Below are 24,746 nucleotides of genomic sequence, written 5' to 3'. Positions count from 1 at the left end.
TCTCTCTCTCTCTCTCTCTCTCTCTGTCTCTCTCTTTCTCTCTAATTCTACCCCTCCCCCACTCTTCATCCTACTGCCTCTCCTCTTCCTCTCTCTCTCTCTCCCCTCCCCTCCGGGACGAGTTTGTAGTCCCCCTCACAGCTGAACAAAACGTTCTTGCCAATCGAGGAGGCCCAGTTCAGAGTAACTTCCTGTCTCAGAAAAAGCACCAACAATGTTACAAAAGAATCCCAGCAACAGAGTCAAATAAAATATTGGAAAAAGGTGCCAACTGCCGAAAAAATCGAACACAACATGATTGGTTGATGTCTTCATGCATGGTACGAAAGCTTAGAAAAATCTTCCTCGTAACCTTTATTGCTGCATACAAATGATGTTATACTTTAAATATCCGGACCTAACCGCTCTCATTGAAGTAGTGATCTCCTCTCTCTCTCCTTCTGTTTATCCACAATGTTTCCTTTTAGTTTCTTTTCTGTCTCAGAATCTAATTTGTTATTGATATCCTCTCATATGCTGTATGATATTATGTTTATATAATTTCTTCTGGCTGATTTCATGATGTTCAGTGTGTATCGATCCCCAGCCTGTGTTTTATGTCCATCTCTTTACGTTTCAGTGTTGTTTTTTTTTGCTTTTCTTACAGTTCCTTTGGACTTATGATTTTGACGTGCATGCCTCCCGTTTCTCCATCATCTCCATGGTTACCCAGGGATGTGAGTGGTTTCTATAGCGACAGAGAGGGGGGTCACAGCCGCATCACCAGCCGAACACTGAAGTAAAAAAAAAAAAAAACATGTTAGCCACTATCAGAGATTAAAGGGGCCGTATGCTCAATATTCAGCAAAAAGAAAAGTCTGGGATCAGGTGGGAATCTATTTTATAAAAGGCACAAACATCTCTCATATTTGCAGAAGAGTCATGCACTATTGCAATATTCATAGTTTCACACATGGTCAAAAGTATGTAATAATAACTCACATTGCTAGATGTTCCTCCATAGCTCCTCCACAGATGCATTCTGGGATAAGAGAAAAAAAAATGCTCTGGGTTGTTTACATTACCTTAAACCAATCACAGTCATCCTGGGCGGCGCTAAGCTCCGGACGCAGCGACGGTGGCTCTGCTAAATACACGGTTTCCGTGGGGTCTTAAAAAGTTGATGTATTTCGCTAGTCTGGCTATCACCAGAGAAAGCTCAGTTTCAACTTTATTTGTGTCCCCGAAAGGCGATTGGGTGTAGCCTGGCTCCGCCCTCCTACGTTCTTTCGCTCAATTTTCATTTTCCTTCAGTATGTCATCTGGGTTTCGCGGGTTTCGCGGGTTTTCTCCGGTAAATGGACCGGTAAATCTTTACCGGTCCAATCAGCGAAAAGAGGGAATGGCTGAGAACGATGACGTTGAGGTCGTGCGCTAGTTGGAGTTGTAGTTCCGTAGTAGCGGTTGGCTAAGGCTAACGCTAGCGATGCTAAGCCGACGTCAAGACTAAACGTTAGCAATTTGTTATGGCAGATCCAGAGTGGCTCTGGGCAGATCCAATAGTTTTAAACTTCAACAGAGTACCCGCCTGGTAGGAGTCTGGTACGACCAGGCTAGATTGGGTGTGCAGCAGGTATAAACACTTAAAGGTGCTGTAGGTAGGATTGTGAAGATCCAGGACTTCCAGGAGCCAAATAATTTGAACATCAGCAACTTCTCAGTCCCTCCCCTCTTTTCCGCTAAAGCCCAAAAAGGTCTCCTAAGCCCCTCCCCCCACAAGGGAGAATGAATGCGTGTGGATGAGCAGTGATTGACACGCAGTTAGACACCCTCCCTGGCCCTGATTGGTGCATCTGAACAGTTAGACACTCCCCCCGGCCCTGATTGGTGCATCTGAACAGTTGGACACTCCCCCTGGCCCTGATTGGTGCATCTGAACAGTTAGACACCCCCCCTGGCCCTGATTGGTGCATCTGAACAGTTGGACACTCCCCCTGGCCCTGATTGGTGCATCTGAACAGTTGGACACTCCCCCTGGCCCTGATTGGTGCATCTGAACAGTTAGACAGTAGCCTACACAGGGTCGGAAAAGTGCATATCAACCTTACAAAGTTACACAATATAATCAACAATAACCATCGATGACAACAACATCAGCATCCATTACATTACATCACCAAACGTCCACGACACACAGTCAACAGACTAGAATATATAACCAACCAAGAAATAATGAAAGAAAAGAAATAAAGTAGCCACGAGTTCAAAGATGACTCTTCCCCTGATACAGTAAATCCATATCATGACGCGTCTCCCAGTTGTCATGGGAACCTGAACGTGTGATCACATCCTGCTTACCACACACACACATATGAATAACATCACAATGGAAACGCCCTGTGTTTCCTGGAGGCCGTGTGGATGCGTGTGTGTGACCCTCTGCTGATGTTTCTGTTTGTCTCATATTTGGTTATTTTTGTCACGTTGGTTTTAACGTACTTTGTGTTTACATTCAATCCAACAGATTCAGCCGATAAAGACGCGACAGCAGCAGCAGCGGCGCCCGGTGTTTCATTCAGTGCAGTTAACCCTCTTGTTGTCTCCCTGTCCACCATGCAACTTTGTTTCTGGGTTAATATTTTGAATTAAAACTTTTTTTTTCAACATGATGTTCATTTTTTGACACTTGTCATTTTTTCCAGCATTTTAGTTGATTTCTATCCAAGTTTTTTGTCACTTTTTCTGATGTTTCTCTTGATTTCTTTTTCAGCGTTTTTTGTTGTTGTTGTTTCTGTCGATTATTTTTGATGCTTTTTTATGTTTTTGTCAATTTTTTTTCCTGCGTTTCTTGAAGCTTTTTTTCTGACATTTTTGTTTTCAACAACAATTTATTTTCGACGATTGTTTTTTATTTTTTTGTCGATTATTTTTTTCAGCGATTTTCTGATGTTTGTTTCTGTCGATTGTTTTGTCGATTTATTTTCTACAATTTTTTAAATTTTTTTGTCGATCGATTTTGTTTTCAGCGCTTTTTTATGTTTTTGTCAATTTTTTTCCCTGCGTTTCTTGAAGCATTTTTCTGACATTTTTGTCACTTTTTTCAACATTCTTTTGTCATTTTTTTCAAATGCTATAAAATTTAACCAAACACACAAATTCAATGAAAGTAGTGAACTGATGATTTATTTTACTTGTGGAGAGCGTTGTAGGGAACCATCCACGTTACTTTCTTCGACAGTTTGGTTGAAAGAAACCCAAATTTCTGAAACAGAAACTTATTGAAAATGGGTCAAATTTGACCCGAGGACAACAGGAGGGCTAAAAGCCTAAGGTTTCAATAATACGTGTAATTATTCCTGTTTTTGAAGGTTCTGACTCATCCAGCTCAGAGTTATCAAAGGACGGTTGAAAAAAATCAAGGGACTTTAAAGCTGGTCGAAGACGTTTTCGTCTCTCATCCGAGACTTTTTCAGTTCTGACTTTATAACGGTGGGGAAACCCAGCTGTAGGAGCCTGGAGTTATCATTTTGAGTTGAGTTTGTATTTACTCTTGTTTAAATCTGTATTATAGACTAGGTCAGCATTACTGGGAACGCCCACTAAAACGGGATTTCCGTTTATGCCGTATTCAAATTAATGAGCGTAGACCTTGTTAGCAGTTCATCTTTAATCCTTGTCATATTTACGGTTGTTTTTTTGCTTGGTACAATACTGAAAAGTTGCTATGTTGCGTTCTGTGCCTCTATTAAGTTAAACAATCCTGATTTTAAGTTTTATATACTGCCAAATAGACAGACGGAGCTGGAGTTGATACCACTAACGTCGCTGCTACAGTCCAAACTGTAACAGTAACATGGAGTTCATTCTTTTTACCCTTTGAGGACGAAAGGCGCTCCGGCTCGTCCAAACCATGTTTGACAAAACTCCTACTCCTACAAAATGTCATTTCAGAGATTTATCTACTATGTTAATCACATATTACCTAAGACTTTGGTAAACTCATATCAAGCACCGAAACAATTCGTACAACACATCATAAGTTAAGGTTTGTTTTCAAAAGAGATTTGAGGTTTTCTAAAAAGCCAACAGCAACGTTTCAGCTTTAGCGCCAAATTATCTCTTTACACATTGTTCTGGGACAGATTTGGCCATCACTATACAGAAAGCTGAGTTTGTTCTACGCAAATACCTTAAAGAGGAGAATTTAAGAAGATATATGAAAATACCCTTAGACCTCAGGGGGTTAACATACTAAGACATACTAGTTTTTAATATAGCTTTAATGATCGTGGGATAACAATAGACAATAGTTTGATGACCCTGGGGTAACACTACTGATAATACAGTCAGATTGAATCATCTAAGATTAGCTAAAGGTTAACGTAAAATAAGATAAGATAGACGTTATTAATCCTACACTGGGGAAATTCTCTTGTTACTTCTCTGCAATTTTCAAACTTAGCAAAGTCTTCCAGTGGGCCTGATTGGACCCTTTGGCGGGCCCGTTGTGGCCCACGGGCCATATGTTTGACACCCCTGCCTTAGATCGTCTAGTTCCATATGATACCAATGTCTTCTTTCATCTAATGGAGCCCGCTGGGTTAAATATGGGTTTCTTTACCATTCAGTCAGCAGTGAAGAAGTCTTTCTTAAACTAAGTCCGGTTGTAGGTAAACCTTCCTTGGATATGTTTTCTCATGATCACAGACTAATGACTTGGTGATAACTGACAGAATGAATATGAGATTCAGCACTGATTGTTGATGTGACCGCTGACTAGCTTTTCTCCGTCTTCAGCCGAGGACTGTGGCGGGTTTCCGAGGGACGGTCCGATACGCTTCGGTCAACGCTCATAAAAACAAGGTCAGTGTTTGTTCTCTCTAATGAATTACAGGACTAACTTTAGTGATCCTGAATGAATGGAGGAAATATTCTACCGACGCTGTCAGAGTTTATATAAGTGACACAACAGCGGTTATGAATAAAATATAATTTAGGAATGAATGATGAAACTAATCTCAACAATAGGGGTGTCACGATTTTGATTTTTGACGTTCAAAATCAGATGCAGGAGCTGTGATTGCGCCAGTATTGTCTTTCTCTCTCCGTACCGCCTACCCAGGCACGTCCGAAGATAAAACACACGCAGCGTAGCTTCGTGGAAGGTAATGCAGCTAAAGACACAGAGTAACGTTAGCTTAGCGGCTGGTAGCCTGCAGCTAAAGACACAGGGTAACTCCATGGTGCATTTATGTGCACCTCCTTAAACTCTGAGAAACTGTAACTCTAGTTGTAAAGTACCCTTCTGCCATCTAGCGGCTCTTGTTGTGCCGTCTCTGCTGAAAAGAAATGTTGTAAATCGAATCATGAAGTTAAAATCGAAAGTTAAATCAATCGTGGATTCGAAAAATCGTTACACCCGTCAAAGTCAAAGTCAAAGTCAAAGTCTCTTTATTAGTCTCCCTAAGGAGAAATTCGCCTTGGACAGAGAGAACTTGCCTTGCAAGAGTAACAACATAGACACACATCACAGGGTTAAAGAAGAAGTTAGAGAAACAAATGAACATGACACATCTAGGCTACTCAAATAGCTGTGCAAATTACAAGTTACCATATTATAAAAACTGCTAGTAAAAATCCTTACAATCCAAAAAAAAAAAAAAAAAATACAGTAATTCCTTCATTCATTCATATCCATACATACCTTCAGTCACCAATATATATTAATAAAAATTCATGGTCATATGTTCATCGCTGCTCATTTATGAGCTTAACTGCGAGGGGAACAAATGAGTGCTTATACCTATTATATTTGCAGAAAGGAACCCTGTACCTCTTTCCTGAGTTCAGTAGCTCAAACTCCGAAAACAACACATGTGAGTTATCAGATAGGATAATCTTAGCCTGCCTGATTGTTGCATAATTAAAAAGCTCCTGCGGGTTGAGGGGTACAGGTGTTCCCATAATTTTACCTGCCGTCTTAACCAAATTAAAAATCTGAGTTTTTGATTTAACTGTCAAATTTCCAAACCAGCTAGTAATACCATACCGAAGAATTGACTCTATTGTTGCTCTATAAAAGATTAACATAATATTTTTACAGACCCCAAACACTCTAAGTCTGCGCAAAAAATAAAGACGCTGATGAGTTCTGGCACAGACATTTGTTACATGTGTGCGCCAACTTAGGTCATTATCAATATGAACTCCTAGATATTTAAAGGAGGACACCTGCTTGATGTCATAGCCATGGATGACCACCGGGCTGTGATCGCCAGCTGATCTTGGGTCTACCAGCATTTCCACAGTTTTGCTTGTGTTAATCTGAAGTTGATGCGAATCGCACCAGTTGACAAACTTGTCTACAGCAACTTGGTGGATACTTATATTGCTTTCTTTAGTGAGCAAACTGAGAAGGACAGTGTCATCTGAAAATTTAACTATATATTGGTTTGGCTCAGAGCTGATGCAGTCATTGGTGTACAATGTAAACAGAAGAGGTGAACTGACACACCCTTGGGGGGCGCCAGTGCTGCACACTGCTGAATCAGACATGGAGGAGTTAAACTTCACCTGCTGTGGCCTGTTTGACAAAAAGGAGTGATACCATCTGATTAAAAAGGGATTTACATTTAACTGAACTAATTTACTAAGCATGATATCTGGCTGGATTGAGTTAAAGGCAGAACTAAAATCTACAAAAAGCAGTCTAGCATATGCAACAGGACTTTCAAGGTGCTTCAGAGTGAGGTGCATTATTGTTGATATAGCATCACTTGTACTACGATTTTTTGTGTAAGCAAATTGGTATTTATCTAACATTTGTTCCACATCTGTTTGGAGTATCTCAATCATAAGCCTCTCCATTGATTTAAAAACATTGGAGGTAATAGCCACTGGCCGATAATCATTATTCTCCTGGGGACATGCCTTTTTGGGTACTGGAATAATAACAGATTTTTTCCAGAGTTTTGGTACTGTACATGTATCTATAGAGAGCTGAAATAATTTATGCCAGACTGGTGACAGTTCTTCGGCAAAGGTTTTTAAGAAAAAAGCAGACAGATTATCAGGGCCTGTTGCTTTGGTTGTTTGTATGTTTTTCAACACCTTAGTAACAGTGTGTGGTTCAATTATAATTCTATCCAAGTCAACGTTACAAGTTACATTTTCCAACACTACATCACATTCCCTGATATTGTCAGTATTAAAACGCATATAAAAATTATTCAGTTCGTTTGCCTTTGCAATTTCATCGTGGGCAAACAGGGACTTTCTTTTAGTGTCCATGTTAGTCATTTTTCTGATAGAGTCCCAAAGTGTCTTTGTGTTGGATTCTGACAGATCTTGTTCCGCCCGCTCCTTGTACTGCTGCCGAGCTGCTCTCATTTGCAGATTAAGGTCTTTTTGTTTACGGTTAACGGGGTTATTCAATATGTTCTTTAAGATCTCTGTTTACATGAAATGAACAACACAAACTACATTAAATATTTAACGGTCGCTGGTTTTATACCCTTTCTAAAACATCCATCTACATCATGCTGCAGCACAAAATGTATTTGAATTGTGGATTTGCTGAATCGTGACACCCCTAAACAATCATATCCTCTATAATGTTTTTTTGTCATGTTCCTCCAGGAAATGGGTCGCCATGACGACCTGTGGTCGCTGTTTTATATGTTGGTTGAGTTCGCCGTTGGACAGTTGCCATGGCGAAAGATCAAAGACAAGGTCAGACAGATTTTAACGGTTACAAAAACTACCTCCACCAGTTACTGTGACTACGACATTTTCAGCTTTTTTAATTTTGGTTAACATGTCCCTTAAAAGGTAATTTCTTTTTTTTCTCAACTTGGACCTTTCCCCATGCATTTGCGTGTAAGTGACTAATGTGAACAACAGTCTTTGAAACCAGAAGCCGTGAACCGGGCTGCAATGTAAGCCTATAGGACAGGTTTCGTGATGGTGATTTTGGGGCTGTTTCCTGTTAAACTAAAAGGATCTTATTCTTTAACTAAAAGGTCTATCTCTGTAGGGATCCTTTCCATAATGTTGTCAGACACTTAGAATAATAATCTGAGTCTGTCAGCAGCAACAACAGAACTTTTAGTGATTCTAACTGCTGCTGAACATTAGTCCTGTAGGGTTACATTACAGCTTGTTTCTTGCTTAATACTGGACCAGTTTTAAAGATTGTTGTTACCATCAGTCCCTTAGACACAAAAAGATGAGAAAATAGTGTCTGGGTTGAAAAAAAAAACTGAATTAGCCTTTAAACAGAAGAGGCCCCAGAATGGAGCCTTGGGGAACTCCGCATGTCATGATTGTTTTCCACTCAGATGTGTTCAGTTCAGTTACACAAAGTAGTCCCCATTCCTTCTATAGGATTCAAACCAGTTTAGGACCCAGAAAGTCCAACCAACAGTAGTATTATTATAACATTTGTGTAGTGAATAATTTAAATAGGTCCAGGTTATAAAAAAAACTTAGTTGATTGTGTTTTTTCTTTTGCCTGATGAGCATCTCCTGTTTCAGGCATAACTGTACATGAATTCTCATTGACTGACTGCAGCAGCTGAAAGTGATTTTTGTTTGGTGTTTTCCAGGAACAAGTGGGTCAGATCAAAGAGCGTTATGACCATCGGATGCTGCTCAAACACATGCCTTCAGAGTTTAATATCTTCCTGGACCACGTGCTGGCCCTGGACTACTACACCAAACCAGACTACCAGGTATCTAATTACATTGAAAGTGTTTATTTCGATGTATGTGAAGAACAGAAACAGCAGACAAGAAATAATACTTAAAACAAAACAAATCAAAATAAATAATTAAAGCGGCAAGCAGCGATGAACAGGCCCTCGTCCCTCCCAGCACGTTGGGGGGTACTGGCGGGATGCCGGTTGCCTGTACCACTTCCTCTGTCCACTATGTGTCTCTAGAGAACACATAGTATACGTCATGTTGCTATATATATTATGTGTAAACCCCACTATAGAAATTTAATCTATATTGGATGTTGGTCACATAAGGCTGACTTCCTGTTGCCAGCAGGTGGCGCTAAAAACCTGACTCAATATGGGCGTGTAGATGTCTCCAGAGCTGCATCTCATGTCGAGCCCTTCCTTCCTTGCATCTTAGTCCCTCCCACCAAGGAGGCGCAGAGAGATGCGAGGAAATCACGGGAGGAGAGAGGAACTGAGGAAATGTGTTTTAGAGGGATGAGACATCCTTTCTTCTGAAGCGTCACATGAATCCGTCAGCTGTTTGTGCGGAGTTAGCAACTCTGTCAGGTGCATGGCTTCCAGGAAGGTTGCTCTCTGTATCCCCGTCTATGGCTCCTTGTGATCCTAGATGATCCCTCCTAGATGATCCCTCCTCGATGCTCGCTCCCCAGTGATCCCTCTTCTGTGCTCAGTCCTTGATAATCCCTCCTTGATGCTCGCTCCTCTGGGGCAGAAATAAGAACTTTGAGACAGCTTTCATCGAGGAGGGACAGAACAGCTTCCGCTTCAGCTGAGGACCGAGGAGATCAGATGAGGGACATGGGATGTCTCCAGGTCTGGACTCTGGCAGATTAGACAATGTAAAGTGAAGTTACAGCAGCTTCCAATGTCATGGCGAAACATAAAAAGGCCGCCATGCCACGCCCACGCTGTTCTACAAAAAACACAAAAGCTTCGCAATTTGGCCTTATGAATGTCTTGACATGCTGCTGGCTCAATTTGAGAAGGATCTGTTTAATCCTCTAGGAGGAGTTTTAAAAAGTCCAATACCTGTAAAGGGCCTAAAATGGCATGTTGTCACATGACCTATGACATCATCGTTCGAGCTATTGAAAATTCCTTCGCAACAAGATAATAAATAAATGAATAATATGTATTATAACAAAGCAAATTGTGAAACATTCGACGATCTGTTTACATATTGGAAAAGGAGTGGGAGGAAGAACCAACTTATTTCATCCCACCCCATGTCTGCAAATCAATGATTGTAAATAATCTACCCGCTTCCCAAATGGTATCCATGCACATGTGTGCCCTGTAAAAGAAAATAAATTTCCATACATTTTATCCTGATATCCTCTTTCCTGTTAACTGATTACGTTCCTATTATATTCTCATGATCAACAAACTTTTAGTGTCACTGTTAATTAAGTCTGCCTTTTGCTTTTCCTTTAGCTTCGTGTTAAAACAAAGTATTTTATTTTGGTCACTGTGAGTGAGACCTTTTGTTTAAAGCCCAGGTTGGCAAAGGATCGTTTTCCCAAGGGCGTAAGGTTCAATATTGGGGGGGTTGAGATCTCCATTTTTGAGCAAAATTTAAATTTTTAACGTCAAACACTTCATTTTCTGCATTCTGGTGATTTTTTCTGCAACAATTTGGGCCTTTTTGGCATCAAGTTATGGTGAAAATGTATTACAGGTTTTTGGAGAGGGTTGCACTGGCCAGTTTTGATTATTGGGGTGGGGGGGTTGTAAAGTGCCCTTCCCCCCTGTAAATTACGCCTATGCGTTTTCCAATAGTTTGAGCAGACGTATTGGGTCTATGCAAATCTATCTCAGCCTTTGTTATTCTGTTGCTTCCTGTCACTGTATAAAAGCCTGACCAGAAAACAAATTTTGGTCAGAGAGAATCCAACAGCTTCTTGTGTGTGCTTCTTCTGAGCTTCTTTCTCCACTGAATAAAATTAATTTCTTCCACAGCCATCATACCCAAAATCAATTCAAAATTTGCATCAATTATTTACCAAAAAATAGGAAAGTAGCGAGGAAAGAATAAAGGTTCACACTGTGGACTTAACTCTGTGGTCTCCGTTTCCATGTGAACAGATTCATGAGTCCGTCTCGCTGTTTTTGTTCCAGCTGCTGATGTCGGTGTTTGAGAACAGCATGAAGGAGCGAATCATCACCGAGAACGAGCCTTTCGATTGGGAGAAGGGAGGAGGTGATGTCACGCTGTCGACCAGTGCCTCCACCCAACCACAGCACAACACCCGGCCCACCGCCGCCATGGTGGGGTAAGAACCCAATCCATCAACGCTGAAACAAAGACGGGTTCAAGAAACAGACTCAAACATAAAATATAATAAATACATAAATTATTTAACAAAATACTAGAGATGATCTGATACCGAAACCAATATTGGAAAAGCCTCCGATACTGCCTAAAATGGTGGTATCACTATCGGAAAGTACTGGAGTTTATGCTCTGATCCGATACCATGTAATTTAGCCCTGAAGAATTTTTTTCTGTTATAACGGACTGTCAAACTGGACAATAAAAGAAAGTTCTGGGGCCTGTACAATAGCCAAATGTAGCAAACTACAATACTTAAAACATACTTTGTAAATGCAAATTTACAGATATTAAAAATGGCTTAATCATTTTACTTAAAAAGTCAAAGTACACAAAAACATTACAGTAACGTGAGTAATTAATTCGTTACACATGAACTACAACCAAAGGCTGCCTGGATGGCAGAATACCTAAAACTATTCCCAGTTTGTTAAAAGAAAAGAACCAAAAGAACGATGATAAATGAATAAAGAATGATAAAATGAGTTTCTGAAATCCGCAGAGCCATTGTGACGCCGGTTCCCGGAGATCTGCAGCGGGAGAACACGGACGACGTTTTGCAGGACGAACATCTCAGCGATCAGGAGAACGCCCCGCCGGTGCCGCCAAGCCGCCCCCTCGGAGAGACGGGCGTCCCCCTCGCCGGGGACACCGGAGAGGCCTGGGAAGACACGGACTTCAACCGCAACAGACTCAGGATCAGCCTGAACAAGGTCCGAACCGTTACGGGAACAGCCCGACTAATAGTTGGAAATAGAGATATGATATATTTATATTTATATATATTTTATATTTTACTATTTATTTTTTATTTCTGTTTGTCTGTAATTTAAAGTGACTTGAGAGCAGCTAAACTGTGTTTCGTTGTTGGAAAACAATGACAATAAAGATCTATTCTCTTCTACACAAGAGTTCATTCTGGTCTGACACTTTTAGGCCTCAAAAAAAAAAAAAAAAAAACAGTGTTTAAAGCAACACCAAAGATTCTTTTGTACCTTAAAATAATGTTTCCAAAATTGTTTCAGTGATGAATGGCACTTCTGCATTCGCTTTGCGGCCCTCTATCAGCTATAACCGCACTATGCAAGTTTGCCAGATCGGGTAGCGGATCTGTAGTTCGAATTAGACATAATGGACGCAATTCTGCTTCCAACCTGTAGGGGGACCGAAGAGGAAAAGTGCTTTGGTGTTGCTTTAAACGTCTACTGAAAAAAATGACTTCCTGTCCGTCCTCAGGGTGCTCAGGAGGAGGAGTCGGGTCGGGGGGCGTGTCCAGCGTCGCCGGTCCGCGGTGGAGCCCCGGAGTCACCGACGGGTCAGGGTCGGTCCTTACGGTACCGCCGGGTCAACAGCCCCGAATCTGAGCGCCTGTCTGCTGCCGAGGGCCGCGTCGACGCCTATGGACAGAGGTGAGCCAAAACTTCAGGAAACTCATTTAGATTCACATTTAGAAATTTAAATTGTGGAATCATTATGTTTCTATTTTGGTTTGTGATTTGACGGCATTAAAATAGGATGAAGAGCACAACTGGTGTTAAAGGGTAACTTCGTACTTTTCAACTTGGACTCTATTCCCATGTTTCGTGGTTAAGTGACTGATGGGAACAACAATCTTTCAAATGGGTCCAGTATTAAGCGAGAATATATAGTTATTGGGCAATTGTGCACCGTCACTAAAAGTTCTGTTTTTTCCGCTGACAGGCTCAGATTATTATCTGACAACATTATGGACAGGATCCCTACAGAGATAGACCTTTTTGTTAAAGTGTCCACTGAAAAATTGCGATTGCTAAACCCACCAGACTCCGTTTTAATAAACGACACTTTTATCATCGCTAAACACACTTAGTTCAAAGTCGACAAACAAAACAAACAAACAAAAACTACCAAAAGCCGTCTTGGTTCATCTTTCCACTGTTCCAACAATCACCACTCTGGTTTGGTTGAAATAAACCCTTAATTCACCCATTTACATGTGGAGATATGCTGGCTCTATACATGCTAAAAGTCCTGATTATTTACATGGAGTCTGGTGGGGATATGCTGGCTCTATACACGCTAAAAGTCCTGATTATTTACATGGAGTCTGGTGGGTTTGGTGATGGTGATTTCAGGGCTGTTTCGTGTAATAAAAGGATCTTACTCTTTAACTAAAAGGTCTATCTCTGTAGGGATCCTTTCATAATGTTGTCAGACACTTAGAATAATAATCTGAGTCTGTCAGCGGCAACAACAGAACTTTTAGTGGACGTTAACTGATGCTGAACATTAGTCCTGTAGGGTTACATTACAGCCCAGTTCACAGCTTCCGGTTACATTGTTCTCGCTTAATACTGGACCAATTTCAAAGATTTTTGTTCACATCAGCACTTAGATACCAATGGATTGAGAAAAAGGTCCAGGTTTAAAAAAACAAAAATGAAATTACCCTTTAAGAACGTTATCATATGTCATATATGTGACACACATATGAGTGGGAAAACAGTGTCCTGGATGGAAAAAAGCCTAAGTTACCGTTTAAAGCGTCTGTTGTTATGTCTCCAGGTCCCGGTTGGACATGCTCGGTTCTCCGTCGCGTCACGTCTACTCCTCCCAGCCGGCTCAGATGCTTTCTGTAGACCCTGGTTGCCGTGGCGACCGGCAGGCTAGCGGGCGCCAGGAGATGTCGGTGGCGTCGGTGGACCAGGAGGCGCACAGCAACGCCTTCATCCGCTCGGTGCCGCTGGCCGAGGAGGAGGACTTTGACAGCAAAGAGTGGGTGATCATCGACAAAGAGGCGGAGCTCCGAGACTTCCAGCCAACCACGTCGGGGACCACGGACGAGGAGCCAGAGGAGCTCCGCCCCCTGGAGGAGCAGGAAGAGCGCCGGAGGCTCAGGGCTGCAGGTACGAGCACCCCGCCTGTTTACCTCTGGTTAACATTTTGTTTCAGTGCCTAGGGTTTTTTGACCGTTGCTTTTCCGACTTTTTTGCCGCCTTTGTCGTTTTTTTTGTCGCTTCTTTCAATGCTTCTTTCGATACTTCTTTCGATGCTTCTTTCGATGCTTCTTTCGATGCTTCTTTCGATGCTTCTTTCGATATTTCTATGCTTTGTTCGACATTTCGACTCTTCTTTCAATCTTCCGATGCTTCGTTGGTCGCTTCGTTGGTCGCTTCGTTGGTCGCTTCGTTGGTCGCTTCGTTGGTCGCTTCGTTGGTCGCTTCGTTGGTCGCTTCGTTGGTCGCTTCGTTGGATGCTTCGTCGGTCGCTTCGTCGGTCGCTTCGTCGGTCGCTTCGTCGGACGCTTCGTCGGTCGCTTCGTCGGTCGCTTCGTCGGTCGCTTCGTCGGTCGCTTCGTCGGTCGCTTCGTCGGTCGCTTCGTCGGTCGCTTCGTTGGATGCTTCGTTGGATGCTTCGTTGGACGCTTCGTTGGACGCTTCGTTGGATGCTTCGTTGGATGCTTCGTTGGATGCTTCGTTGGACGCTTGTCGCATGTCGCTCCAGTCCGAAAACAACTTTAGCTTTCTCGTGAACCTCTATGATAAATATAAACAACCAAGTAAAGTACATTAGGTGATAATTCTTAACTTAAGTACAGTAACACGTCTTGCTGCAGTCTTCCCGCCTTTATTCCGTTGTTGGCTAAGGTTTTGTTTCCGTGCAGGAGGCGAGCTGGTGGTCCGTCCGAAGACCCACACCCGGGACAGCAGCCGTGGGATGCTAACGCTAACGGAGGAGGAGGCGTCGCGGAGGAGTGGCGGCAGCCCCGCCCAGTCGCCCTGCCACTCGCTGCCGCCGGGACGCCCCCGCCGGAGAGAGTCGGACCCCATCGGACCCAACAGACCGGTAAGAGACGCAGCCAGCCAATCAGAGCAGATATTGGCGGACAGATGAGGAAGTGGGCGGCCGCTGTACAGGGCGGTTAGCGCTAGCGGGATACGGCTACGGCGACAGTTAAGTTTAGGCACCAAAATTGACGCGTTAAGTTTGGGGAAAAGATTGTGGATTGGGTTGAAACATTCCCGAGGAACGAACACGCGTTTCCTTGGTAAAAGTATTACAAATATATTATTATATTCAGGGTTTTCCCCACCATTATATTGACCTAAAGCCACATTAATGTAAAATCAATGTGAGCATCAAAACTAACTGACAACTGACTTTACTCTGATCTAATGATTGTAGTTTAGTATTTATGCATGTGTAGTAAGTTTTGTATTCAAGCTTTTTGAGTATGATTTATTTATGATCTGCTCTAGCTTTTCCAACCTTTTAGACACATATGCTAATGATAATGGTTTGTTTTATTGAAAAACGTAACATTTTCTTGAGGGAGGAGCCCTTACCCCGCTGTCATATACGTGCACCTAAGTCTTCCACACACTGAGGGGAAAACACTGATATTAGCCTAGATTCCGCGTCATTTAGCGTAACTTCCGGCTGTTTGTAGCTGTATCCCTGCTAGCCACAAGTGTAAAGGTTCACCGCTCAGATGGCGGCCGCTGCTCTGCCTCGTTTATCTGTTGGCCAACACGCAGCTTAAAGGACGACTCCGGCACGATCCGAGCCTCGGCTCATCTCAGTGTTGAGGATTCTGCAGCTTTTTACTTCACTTTAGGAAACTCTAAGAAAGCAGGAGGGCGCTAAAGTTAAATACGTACTGTTCACACTACACTTCAGCACAGATTTTTCACTCACACTGCACTGGAATGTAACTAAGTACATTTACTCCTGTACTGTACTTCAGTCCAAATGTTGAGGTTCTTGTACTTTACTTGAGTCTTTTCTTTTCATGTCACTTTCTACTTCTACTCCACTACATTTCAGAGAGAAATATTGTACTTTTTACTCCACTACATTCATCTGTTACAGCTTTAGTTACTAGTTACTTTACACATTAAGATTTCTACACACAAAACACATGTAGTTTATAAAATCTGAAGTTTTATTATAAATGAAACTATCCAACAATATAACGGGTCTATAACGTAGCTTTAGTTCTGTCCTCATCTGCTCACCTGGTACACAGTTCACCGTCTTTTAATGAGCCAAACATCTGGACTGGTGCTGGAGTCGTCCTTTAAAGCAGACAGACTTGTGCAGTGTGTGAGTGTGTCTGTCTGCAGCTGGACATCTGTCACACGTGTGTCACATAACGCTCAGCACGGGGACGCGCTGCAGAAAGTACAGCCGTGTGAGCGCTGCTGCCGCTGTTTTTCCCTCGTCATTGTGGAGCGGAGATGAAATCTTTTTCCATGTCATTGCTTTTGCTTTGGACCGTTATTCTGAAGGAGTGAATGGGACACGACGTGTGTCGGGAGGTTGATGATGTGTTCATCTTCTGTTGTTGTTGTTCTGCTGTGTTTTCTCACACGCACACACACACACACACACACACACACACACACACACATAAACACATGCGCACACACACAGACATGCACACACACTCACACACGCATGCACACACACACTTGCACACATGCACACAGGCACACACACACACGCAAATGAATGCACACACACACACCACATACCACACACCACACACACACACACACACACACACACACACACACACACAGTTTTGAAGATTCGGTTCAGGGTGAACGAGTGGAACTTTACAGGGTTAACCCTCCATATTGGACGAATCGGCACCACACTACAGTATATATGTTATGGTGCTGGTGTTCAGGGAAAGTAAAGGAGGTCCGGGGTGGACAGACGGACGTGTAGCGAGTCGATCTGTCACGCAAGAGCAGGGTTCAACGGTGCACGATCACGGAAGGCTTGTATCATGTGGACGCGCCAACGGTGTTGTTGTCATTACTTAGAATTCCTCATGGGGGCGACAGAAACTACACACTATAGCTTTAATAACACTGTAAACATGGATAACATAGGAGTGTTTATTCAAAGACCTGTAAATCACTGTGGAACTGTTAGCAGGTTACAATCCTGTATAACGAAATAATGATGGGAAACAAAGGTTGTTTTTTGGTTCGGGCAAGTGGGTTGTTATATATATATATATATATGTGTATGTATGTACTTGCCCGATGTGGCGTTTTCTTTTCCCCGGGCCCTCGGGCGATGAACCCTGAAGAGTTTTGGAAAACAGACCTGAAAGAAATGCTCATTTTCTTCACTAACCTCAACCATAATTTACTTTAATACAGCTGAAGTTCATATTCTAACTAAATAATTTATTATTTGTACATTTTTTGTAACACCTTTTGCATTAATATCTGAATTTCTACAGTATACGTGATTATGTTGTACGAATATTACAGGATGCTTACTGGACATAATTTCAAATTTCAAAATTGAAATGGTTTCTTAGCCTGGGAAAACACTGACGAACTTCCGGTAAATTTGAGATTTGCTCTGCAAGAGCCCATTCAAGCCCATTTGAGATTTCTCCAAATTGAGGCACCAATCACAACCATTGAGGCGGGCTTTACACAATGATGATAGCGCAGCGATGGCGAGCAGCTTTTTGTTTACATTTAACATGATGGCCTCCGAAGCGCAGCAACCCGTCACCCAGATCGTTGGTCTGATTGGTTGAAGGACTATCCAATTGCGCCCAGAGGCATTTGAGCAGCGTCCGTTGGTGATGCCCCTTTGGAAATGGGCTGTGAATGAACCTTCCCCAGACCCACTCTCAGTTACAACTGAGAAGGGTCTGGTGTCAACCAGCCTAATGGTTTCTCATCGGTACCTTAAGAAAGTGTAAGAACACTGACATTGGACGTAAAACAATGTTGTCTCTGAGCAGCCTCCGGGGTTTTCGCAGAAACGCAGGGTTTGAGTTATAATCTGAGCTTGGTGTGGGAACGTTAGGGGTGGAGATTAATAAATAAGTTTCAAAGTTTGCTGGTGAAGTGCAGCCATACTGTCTTTCCTGAAAGACTATGGTGCGTAGTTCTTTTGGAAAACAAGTTTATTTTGGCCTGTGTTTTGGGAATTTGTCTGAAATAAGGCCCTAAGGCCAGAGAAATCTGACTCCATTTACCTAATTCCTGCGCCTTCTTTCTATCGGACTTAAGTCTACCAAAACGCAAGGATCAATCTGAGATGATGAGTTCAGTTAAGCAAAGTTTACTGAGTCCAGCATAAGAGTTACAACACAGCTGTGGGTTCACAAACAGAGTCTAAGTTTCTCTAGCAACAGACATAAAGTCCAGGCTCGGTCCACCAAGATCTCGTACGAAGTGAACCCCGATCTATTCTCTCCCTTAAGCTTTTATCCTCCCCTCACAGGGGGTATCTTCTAGGCAGAAACTGTTATCTTCACAAACACACACGCCAAGGTCGGGGCCTCTGTGTGGTGCAACTTCCTCTTCTGTTCTTGTAACTTCTTTCCTGTTTTTCTATTTATCTGTCTGGTACACAATGCACTTTTATGCCATATAAGGCTTACACTATAGTTAAAGGCTTAAGCTTAACCTTCTGTGCATCAGAGTTCACCCGGAGTACTTTTAACCACTTCCTCAATGACTGCACACAGCTCTTTTGCAACGAGCACAAATACAACTTTAACTGCTAATATTCTACACTGTTTAAATATTCTGTTTAAACATAAATAATATGTATAACATTGATAAATGCATTATTTGTGATTAAAATAACGGCTGGTGGCATTAGTGACCCCCACAGATTTATGATTTTATGCTTTCTATCACGTACTGTAACTCGAACCCTGCAGAAACCTCCAGTGCTGATGTTTCTGTCTGACAAAAGGTTTGTAGAAAAGATGCAGTCTTCTGTGACGTAGGACAGATGTGTAATTGTGAGCGATGTGATGTGTTGGAGCTCCAACGCTTCATTTCAACTCATTCTAGTGAGGCGGCAACTTTTTAGAGGCAAAACATCTTCAACATCTTGTTGTCTGTGTGTTCTGTGTGGAAAACAAACTAAAAAAGCACTCCAAAGATCATTTCGATCAACTTGGCTTTCGCTTCAACTCGGTGGTCGTAGTTTGTTGTTCAGTCAGGTCATTGTCCGGAGTTTCCCTTTCTCACCTGTAGCGTTTTCACTTCCTAGAAATCCTCCGTTTGGTTTAGGCGAAACGTGGCGCCTGGGTAGATCGTCCAGGAGACAGGACATTACAGAGCTGGTTATTCATTTGCTCATGAACAACCGAGTCTCTCGCTGTTCCTTGAATCTGTCCGAGGATTTCAGTGTCGGGTCTAACCCCCCATTTTCAACCGAGCGCGTCTGCGCTGCATTCCGGCTGCGTTCCGGTTTTATTCCGTTCTCCGGCACACGCCATACCACGCCGGTAGCGTCTCGGAAGCGGAGCGTCTTGCTGCCCCGACTCGCAGATTTTATTGTCTCTACAAGTACTTTACAGAACAATCACATGTTTATTAAGCTAGTATCTACCAGGGCTGTAGTCAAGACCACCTTTGTCGAGTCCAAGACAAGTCCAAGACCAGGACTAGTCGAGACCAAGTCAAGACCAAGTCAAGACCGAGTCCAAAGAGGTTCGAATCCAAGACAAGACCGAGTCCAAAAAGGTTCGAGTCCGAGTCAAGACCGAGTCCAGGACAGAAAAAGCCAAAAGACCAAAAGCCACATTTGGCAAGACCAGTGGCAGAGACCGAGACCAAGTCCAAATACCAGCGAGTCCGAGACCATAGAAAAACCATCTTGAGTCCGGACTCAAGTCCAAGTCCGGACTCGAGTTCTACAGCCCTGGTATCTACCTTCCACTCCTAACACTCCTGCAGTTAAACTCCATGCCTTCTCTTTTCTGGAGTTGTCTTTATTAAAAGGATCTGTGATGTCTGTTATGTTTTTTTATCTCCAAGAGGAATCTCTCATAGTCCATGGTGTTGTAGAGGAGACATAAATGATATTGGGGGATGGGGGTGTCTTTTGGTAAACTGACTGAATGGTCTCGCTGTTTCACTTCCTGTTCGGCTGTCTGATCGCCCCACAGCTCGCGTGAAAATAGACCTGGGGGGTATCTTTAGCGGAGCGGAGAGCCGCTTCACGCACACTTTTGGGACGTGCCGTGTCGCGGCTGCCGGAACATCAAGCATTTACTTGAATGGCAGCGATTTCTCGCGGGATTCGCAGCGCCTGGTAGGATATAGGGTTCACCGACAGAAGTTCCTGAATCTCTGCTTCTCTCCGTTAGACATTTTCTTTGGCGTCTTCGTGTAAATCATCCTTCTTCTTCTTCTTCTTCTTCTTCTTCTTCTTCTTCTTCACCCTCGGATGTTTGTGTTCTTCTGGTTTGGAGCCAGAAAGAAACATCCAGATAGTAATGTCTTCAACCCGCCCGCTCGCTGTGAATTCTCCGGACGACGAGCGTCTCTGTTCAGACATTTGGTTTAGTTGGACATTACCCAGACTTTGCCCTCGGGAGCTGGCGGGGTAAAGGCTGCTTAATGTCCGCTCCGAATGATTCACACATCTGTGTTCTCACATACAGCTTCTCCGGGGAATGTTAGAGAAGATGTTAGAGAGCTGCAGTGCATGATGGGTGAAAGGTCTACAGTATATTTTTATGGTAGCGTGCCTATGTTCCCACAGCCCTACGTTCTCACATTTCTAAGATTTTTTTTCAAAATTAGGCCCTATGTTCCCACATTTACTTTTTCATAAATTTGTATCAGATTTTATTTTATCCCCCTTTCTCCCAATTTGTTAGCCAATTACACCCAACCTATTATCCGGTAGCAATGGAATACAGATGAAATGTAACCCTAACCCTAACATAGGGCCTTATTTTAAGAAAAATCTTAGAAGATGTGGGACCGTTGGGCTGTGGGAACCTAGAGCTGACCCCATTTTTATACTCCGGCTCTGAAGTACTGAATACAAGCTTTTGGAAAACAAGCTGTATTTTACTTGTTACAGGGCTACGAATTTCTGCAGGTTGCAGTCACACTTTCATCAACTCTAACAACAGACTCAACATCTCAACACGTACAGATCACAAGATGTCACTAAAACACACCATGCACGGGTCTACTGGTAACTGAAGGTGAACAAGACATCTTCTCAGATCACTAAAGAACACAACCCTTTAAGAAGGAGGCCTCAAAGTCTTGCAGACAAGATAAGAAATGAGTTATCTTTCAGGACTTCTGGGCCTCCGTGAATTACAGAACAAAGTTTGCGTAAAACTGATTAAAAACTGTATTTTTAAGGCTAAACACTCAACAAAATAATAGTCAAAACTGTAGAATTAAAAGCTATTTTAGGACTAAATAATAAAAGGTTCTGATAAACGGACAGGCTTTAAAACAAAAGGAAACATCTTTGTTTTTATGGAGGACCAAACCTGACTTATTAGGAGAAAAAACTGTGTATGAATGAAATTGAAAATTTCATAATTTAATCACACTAAGGGGCCGATCACACCGACAAGCGTTGCGAAAGAGGCCTCTTGGGGCAAAACACTGTTGGAGTGGACTTCAAATGTGATTAACGGAAACAAAACTGTGTGGACTAGCCAGACCTTCCTCCACAGCGCTGTGGAAGAAGGTCTGGCTAGTCCACACAGCATTCCTGGATGGGAGAAAAATGTGCTCTGGTTAATTGGCATTTCTTTAAACCAATCACAATCGTCTTGGGCGGTGCTAAGCTCCGGACAGAGCCACGGTGCCTCTGCTAAATAGTCTCAGGAAGGAACTTGTTTTGGTGGAACGTGTACGTTCAAAAGTAGTTTTAGTGGTGCAACAGAAAACTCAGATTGGACAGACAGCTAGCTGTCTGGATTTAGATCTGAGGAGCAGTTAACCATAGTCCTCACAAATCCACCGGAGGTTAGAACGCCAACACAAAGAAAGAGGAAGGTGACAGACATCGGGAAAAAGACATGCATCAGGCGTAATATCCTGCGGCATCGGAGAAATCCTGGAAATGTAACGCTATCGATATAGACTTATTACAGTGTTAACATTGTTATTTATGCTAAGTTAGAGTCAGTTAGCCCCGGTAAAACGTTATGTTAATGTAGTCCAACTCCAGCTAATCACACTGTGTTATTTTATAGTTTTTACTGTGACATATGAACAGCGTAGACAGACAGGAAGCTAAATGCTGCCGTCATCAAAACAGGAAGGAAGTGTATAAAGTAGTTTAGCCCGCATCTCGCTCAATTTGAGCCGAGTGCAACATTGACGAGCGTTGCGACTCCGTGCCTGTACATTTTTTAGAATATTTAAACTTTTATGCACATCTAATGAAATGTTTAAAGTGCTCATATTATGCTCATTTTCAGGTTCATAATTGTATTTTGAGGTTGAACCAGAATAGGTTTACATGGTTTAATTTTCAAAAAACATCATATTTTTGTTGTACTGCACATTGCTGCAGCTCCTCTTTTCACCGTGTGTTGAGCTCTCTGTTTTAGCTACAGAGTGAGACCCCTCACTTCTGTTCTATCTTTGTTGGGAGTCGCACATGCTCAGTACCTAGGTAAGGACTACTAGCCAGTCAGAAGCAGAGTATGAGGGCGTGCCCTGACAGTACCTAGGTAAGGACTACTAGCCAGTCAGAAGCAGAGTATGAGGGCGTGCCCTGACAGTACCTAAGTAAGGACTACTAGCCAGTCAGAAGCAGAGTATGAGGGCGTGAGCAGTTTGTGAACAGTGTTTTCTGTTAGAGATGGTAAGTCCCTTTGGGGTGAACTTTGGGCTTTTTCACTTTGTAAACCTATAACATGCACAAACCAGATATATAACACAATAAAGGAAAGGGAAAAAGACAAAAAGCATAATAGGAGCACTTTAAGAAAGCAAAGCGCCGCACACGAAAAGTGCGCACGCCAGGCGTTCAGTACCAGAGGAAAACAATGGTTTGCTGACGACGCGTTTCTTGCGACGCTTCTCGGTGTGATGGGGCCCTTACAGTAGAAAGTGCTGCCAGCGCCCCCCAGAGGCTGCACTGTTCATTACATTACAGCCCCAATATAAAGAAACACAGTCAAGATAAACATGTAAAGTTTGTCCTGAGGGTGGAGCCTGTGAGGATCAGGACATTTCATTTTATTTTTTGATTTGTGTGTGTGTGTGTGTGTGTGTGTGTGTGTGTGTGTGTATATATATATGTGTGTATTTCTTGTGAGATTTTGTCCTGATGGTGGCGCTATATAGGAAAGCTCAGGGGGGTCACCAGAATCATTAGGGTTTAACCTCTGGGGAGTCTGAAGATGCACAGCTGCTTTCATGGAAAATAAACGTGGAATCATTGGGCTTCACTTTTATTTTCACCTCAGGAGTTATAGATCTAATTTTTCCTGCAGCAAGAGTTTTTCTTCTATTGATTCTTTTTTTCTTTCTTTCTTTCTTTTTTCAAATCCATTTTTGCGTTTCAGTGTATGTGACCATTTGATTTCCTCATGCACTCATTTATTTATCCACTAACACGTCAGGTTTGGTCCTCATACTTGGCGGCTGCTGTTTTTACAGGCTGGACGTTTTTCCATCCTCACTACTTAATACCTTTTGTTTGCACTTTACCTGCAGCGTAACGTCTCACCGCTTTACTGCCGAGCTGAAACCTATGCACACACTCACAAACCCACACAGTTTTTAGCGATATTCCTTAGCGCACCCCGGCTATAGACCGCCAACCATCGAGGACTGCCATTCTCTTTTTTATTCCTCTCCAATTCTCCCCTCCTCTCCCTCCCTCCCCCTCCACATAACGACTGATGCCTTTGCCCCCAAGCTATCGCTTTTAAAAGTACACAGTATGTCAAGTTTGACTCGCCCGAGGAGACACAGAAAAGAGCGAGGGCGCCATTGGGACAACACAAGAAGAAATAAAGTGATGTTTCGGGGTAAGCACAGTTTAGGAATAGTCCTTTACCTCTGTTCTCTCACTCAGTTTCTGTTCCTCCCCCTTCCTCTTCCTTTTCCCTTCTGTTCAGACATATTTCCTCCCATATCTTTTTTGATTTTTTTTTCCTCCGTCGTGTGTCTGTGTTTTGTGTGCTTGACGACTCCATCTTTCTCTTGTGTTCCCTTGTTTTTTCTTTTCTCTGCATCTCCAGTAGTGATTTGTTCCTTCAGAACTGCAGAAGATGTAGACTTTAGCGAGCTACAGTATGTGCAGTGTTCGTGCTGGTGTGTCCCCTTTTTTAAAAGTGCTTCTTTGTGTGTGTGTGTGTGTGTGTGTGTGTGTGTGTGTGTGTGTGCGTATTTTCATGTGCAGCTAGACGGGTGCTAGACCAATCTGGCGACCCACACATCTAACAGCCGATTGGCTCTCTGAACTGTTTGTTAGCTTGGAACTAGCCAATGATAGCTGTAGCTGTAACACGCCCGAGGCTCCGCCCCCTCGCTGCCTAAAAACCCCTAAAAATGACTTATTCAGTCTGGCTCTGACCAAACGTCTGATCATGTTATGGTTTTAGTTTTTATTGTTATTTATGTATATTTTTTTATGATGATTGATATTGTTTTATTTTATTTATTTTGTATTATTATTTTTAATATTTATATTTTTTTACGTAATTTTTTTTAGCCATCCATATTTTATGTAAGTAATAATTATTTATTTTTAATAATTTCTTTAACGTTTTTTGGCCATCCATCTTTTACATAATTATGTCATCTATATATATATATATATATATTTTTTATATATATATATATTTTTATATATATATATATATATTTTTTTTTGGCCATGCATATTTTATCTAGCTATATTTATTTTTTATTTTTAAAATATTTTTT

The 24,746-nt window shown here is 42.4% G+C and overlaps 1 protein-coding gene and 1 long non-coding RNA gene across 5 annotated transcripts in view; both read left to right on the top strand.

Annotated features, from left to right (window-relative positions):
- Positions 1 to 24,746, top strand: part of ttbk1a (tau tubulin kinase 1a) — a 64,815-nt gene that overhangs the window by 20,648 nt on the left and 19,421 nt on the right. For 3 of the 4 annotated variants that reach the window (XM_031297131.2, XM_031297130.2, XM_031297129.2), the window contains exons 7-14: positions 4,777 to 4,842; positions 7,618 to 7,710; positions 8,586 to 8,711; positions 10,845 to 10,999; positions 11,561 to 11,771; positions 12,295 to 12,467; positions 13,603 to 13,943; positions 14,702 to 14,883. In XM_031297131.2, the coding sequence (XP_031152991.1) occupies positions 4,777 to 4,842; positions 7,618 to 7,710; positions 8,586 to 8,711; positions 10,845 to 10,999; positions 11,561 to 11,771; positions 12,295 to 12,467; positions 13,603 to 13,943; positions 14,702 to 14,883 (1,347 nt within the window). Of the gene's footprint in view, positions 1 to 662; positions 717 to 4,776; positions 4,843 to 7,617; positions 7,711 to 8,585; positions 8,712 to 10,844; positions 11,000 to 11,560; positions 11,772 to 12,294; positions 12,468 to 13,602; positions 13,944 to 14,701; positions 14,884 to 24,746 lie in introns of those variants that run through there. The other variant, XM_036000527.1, reaches the window with a different exon arrangement.
- LOC118494908 overlaps positions 19,497 to 24,746 on the top strand; it is an 18,982-nt gene continuing 13,732 nt past the window's right edge. Inside the window, exon 1 of the long non-coding RNA XR_004897116.1 lies at positions 19,497 to 19,529. This is a non-coding gene — a long non-coding RNA (uncharacterized LOC118494908). The remainder of the gene's footprint in view (positions 19,530 to 24,746) is intronic.

The sequence above is a fragment of the Sander lucioperca genome, chromosome 4 (genome assembly GCF_008315115.2).
Source record: "Sander lucioperca isolate FBNREF2018 chromosome 4, SLUC_FBN_1.2, whole genome shotgun sequence".
Taxonomy (NCBI): domain Eukaryota; kingdom Metazoa; phylum Chordata; class Actinopteri; order Perciformes; family Percidae; genus Sander; species Sander lucioperca.
The sequence above is the reverse complement of the archived record's forward strand: the minus strand, read 5'-3'. Positions and strand labels throughout refer to the sequence as shown.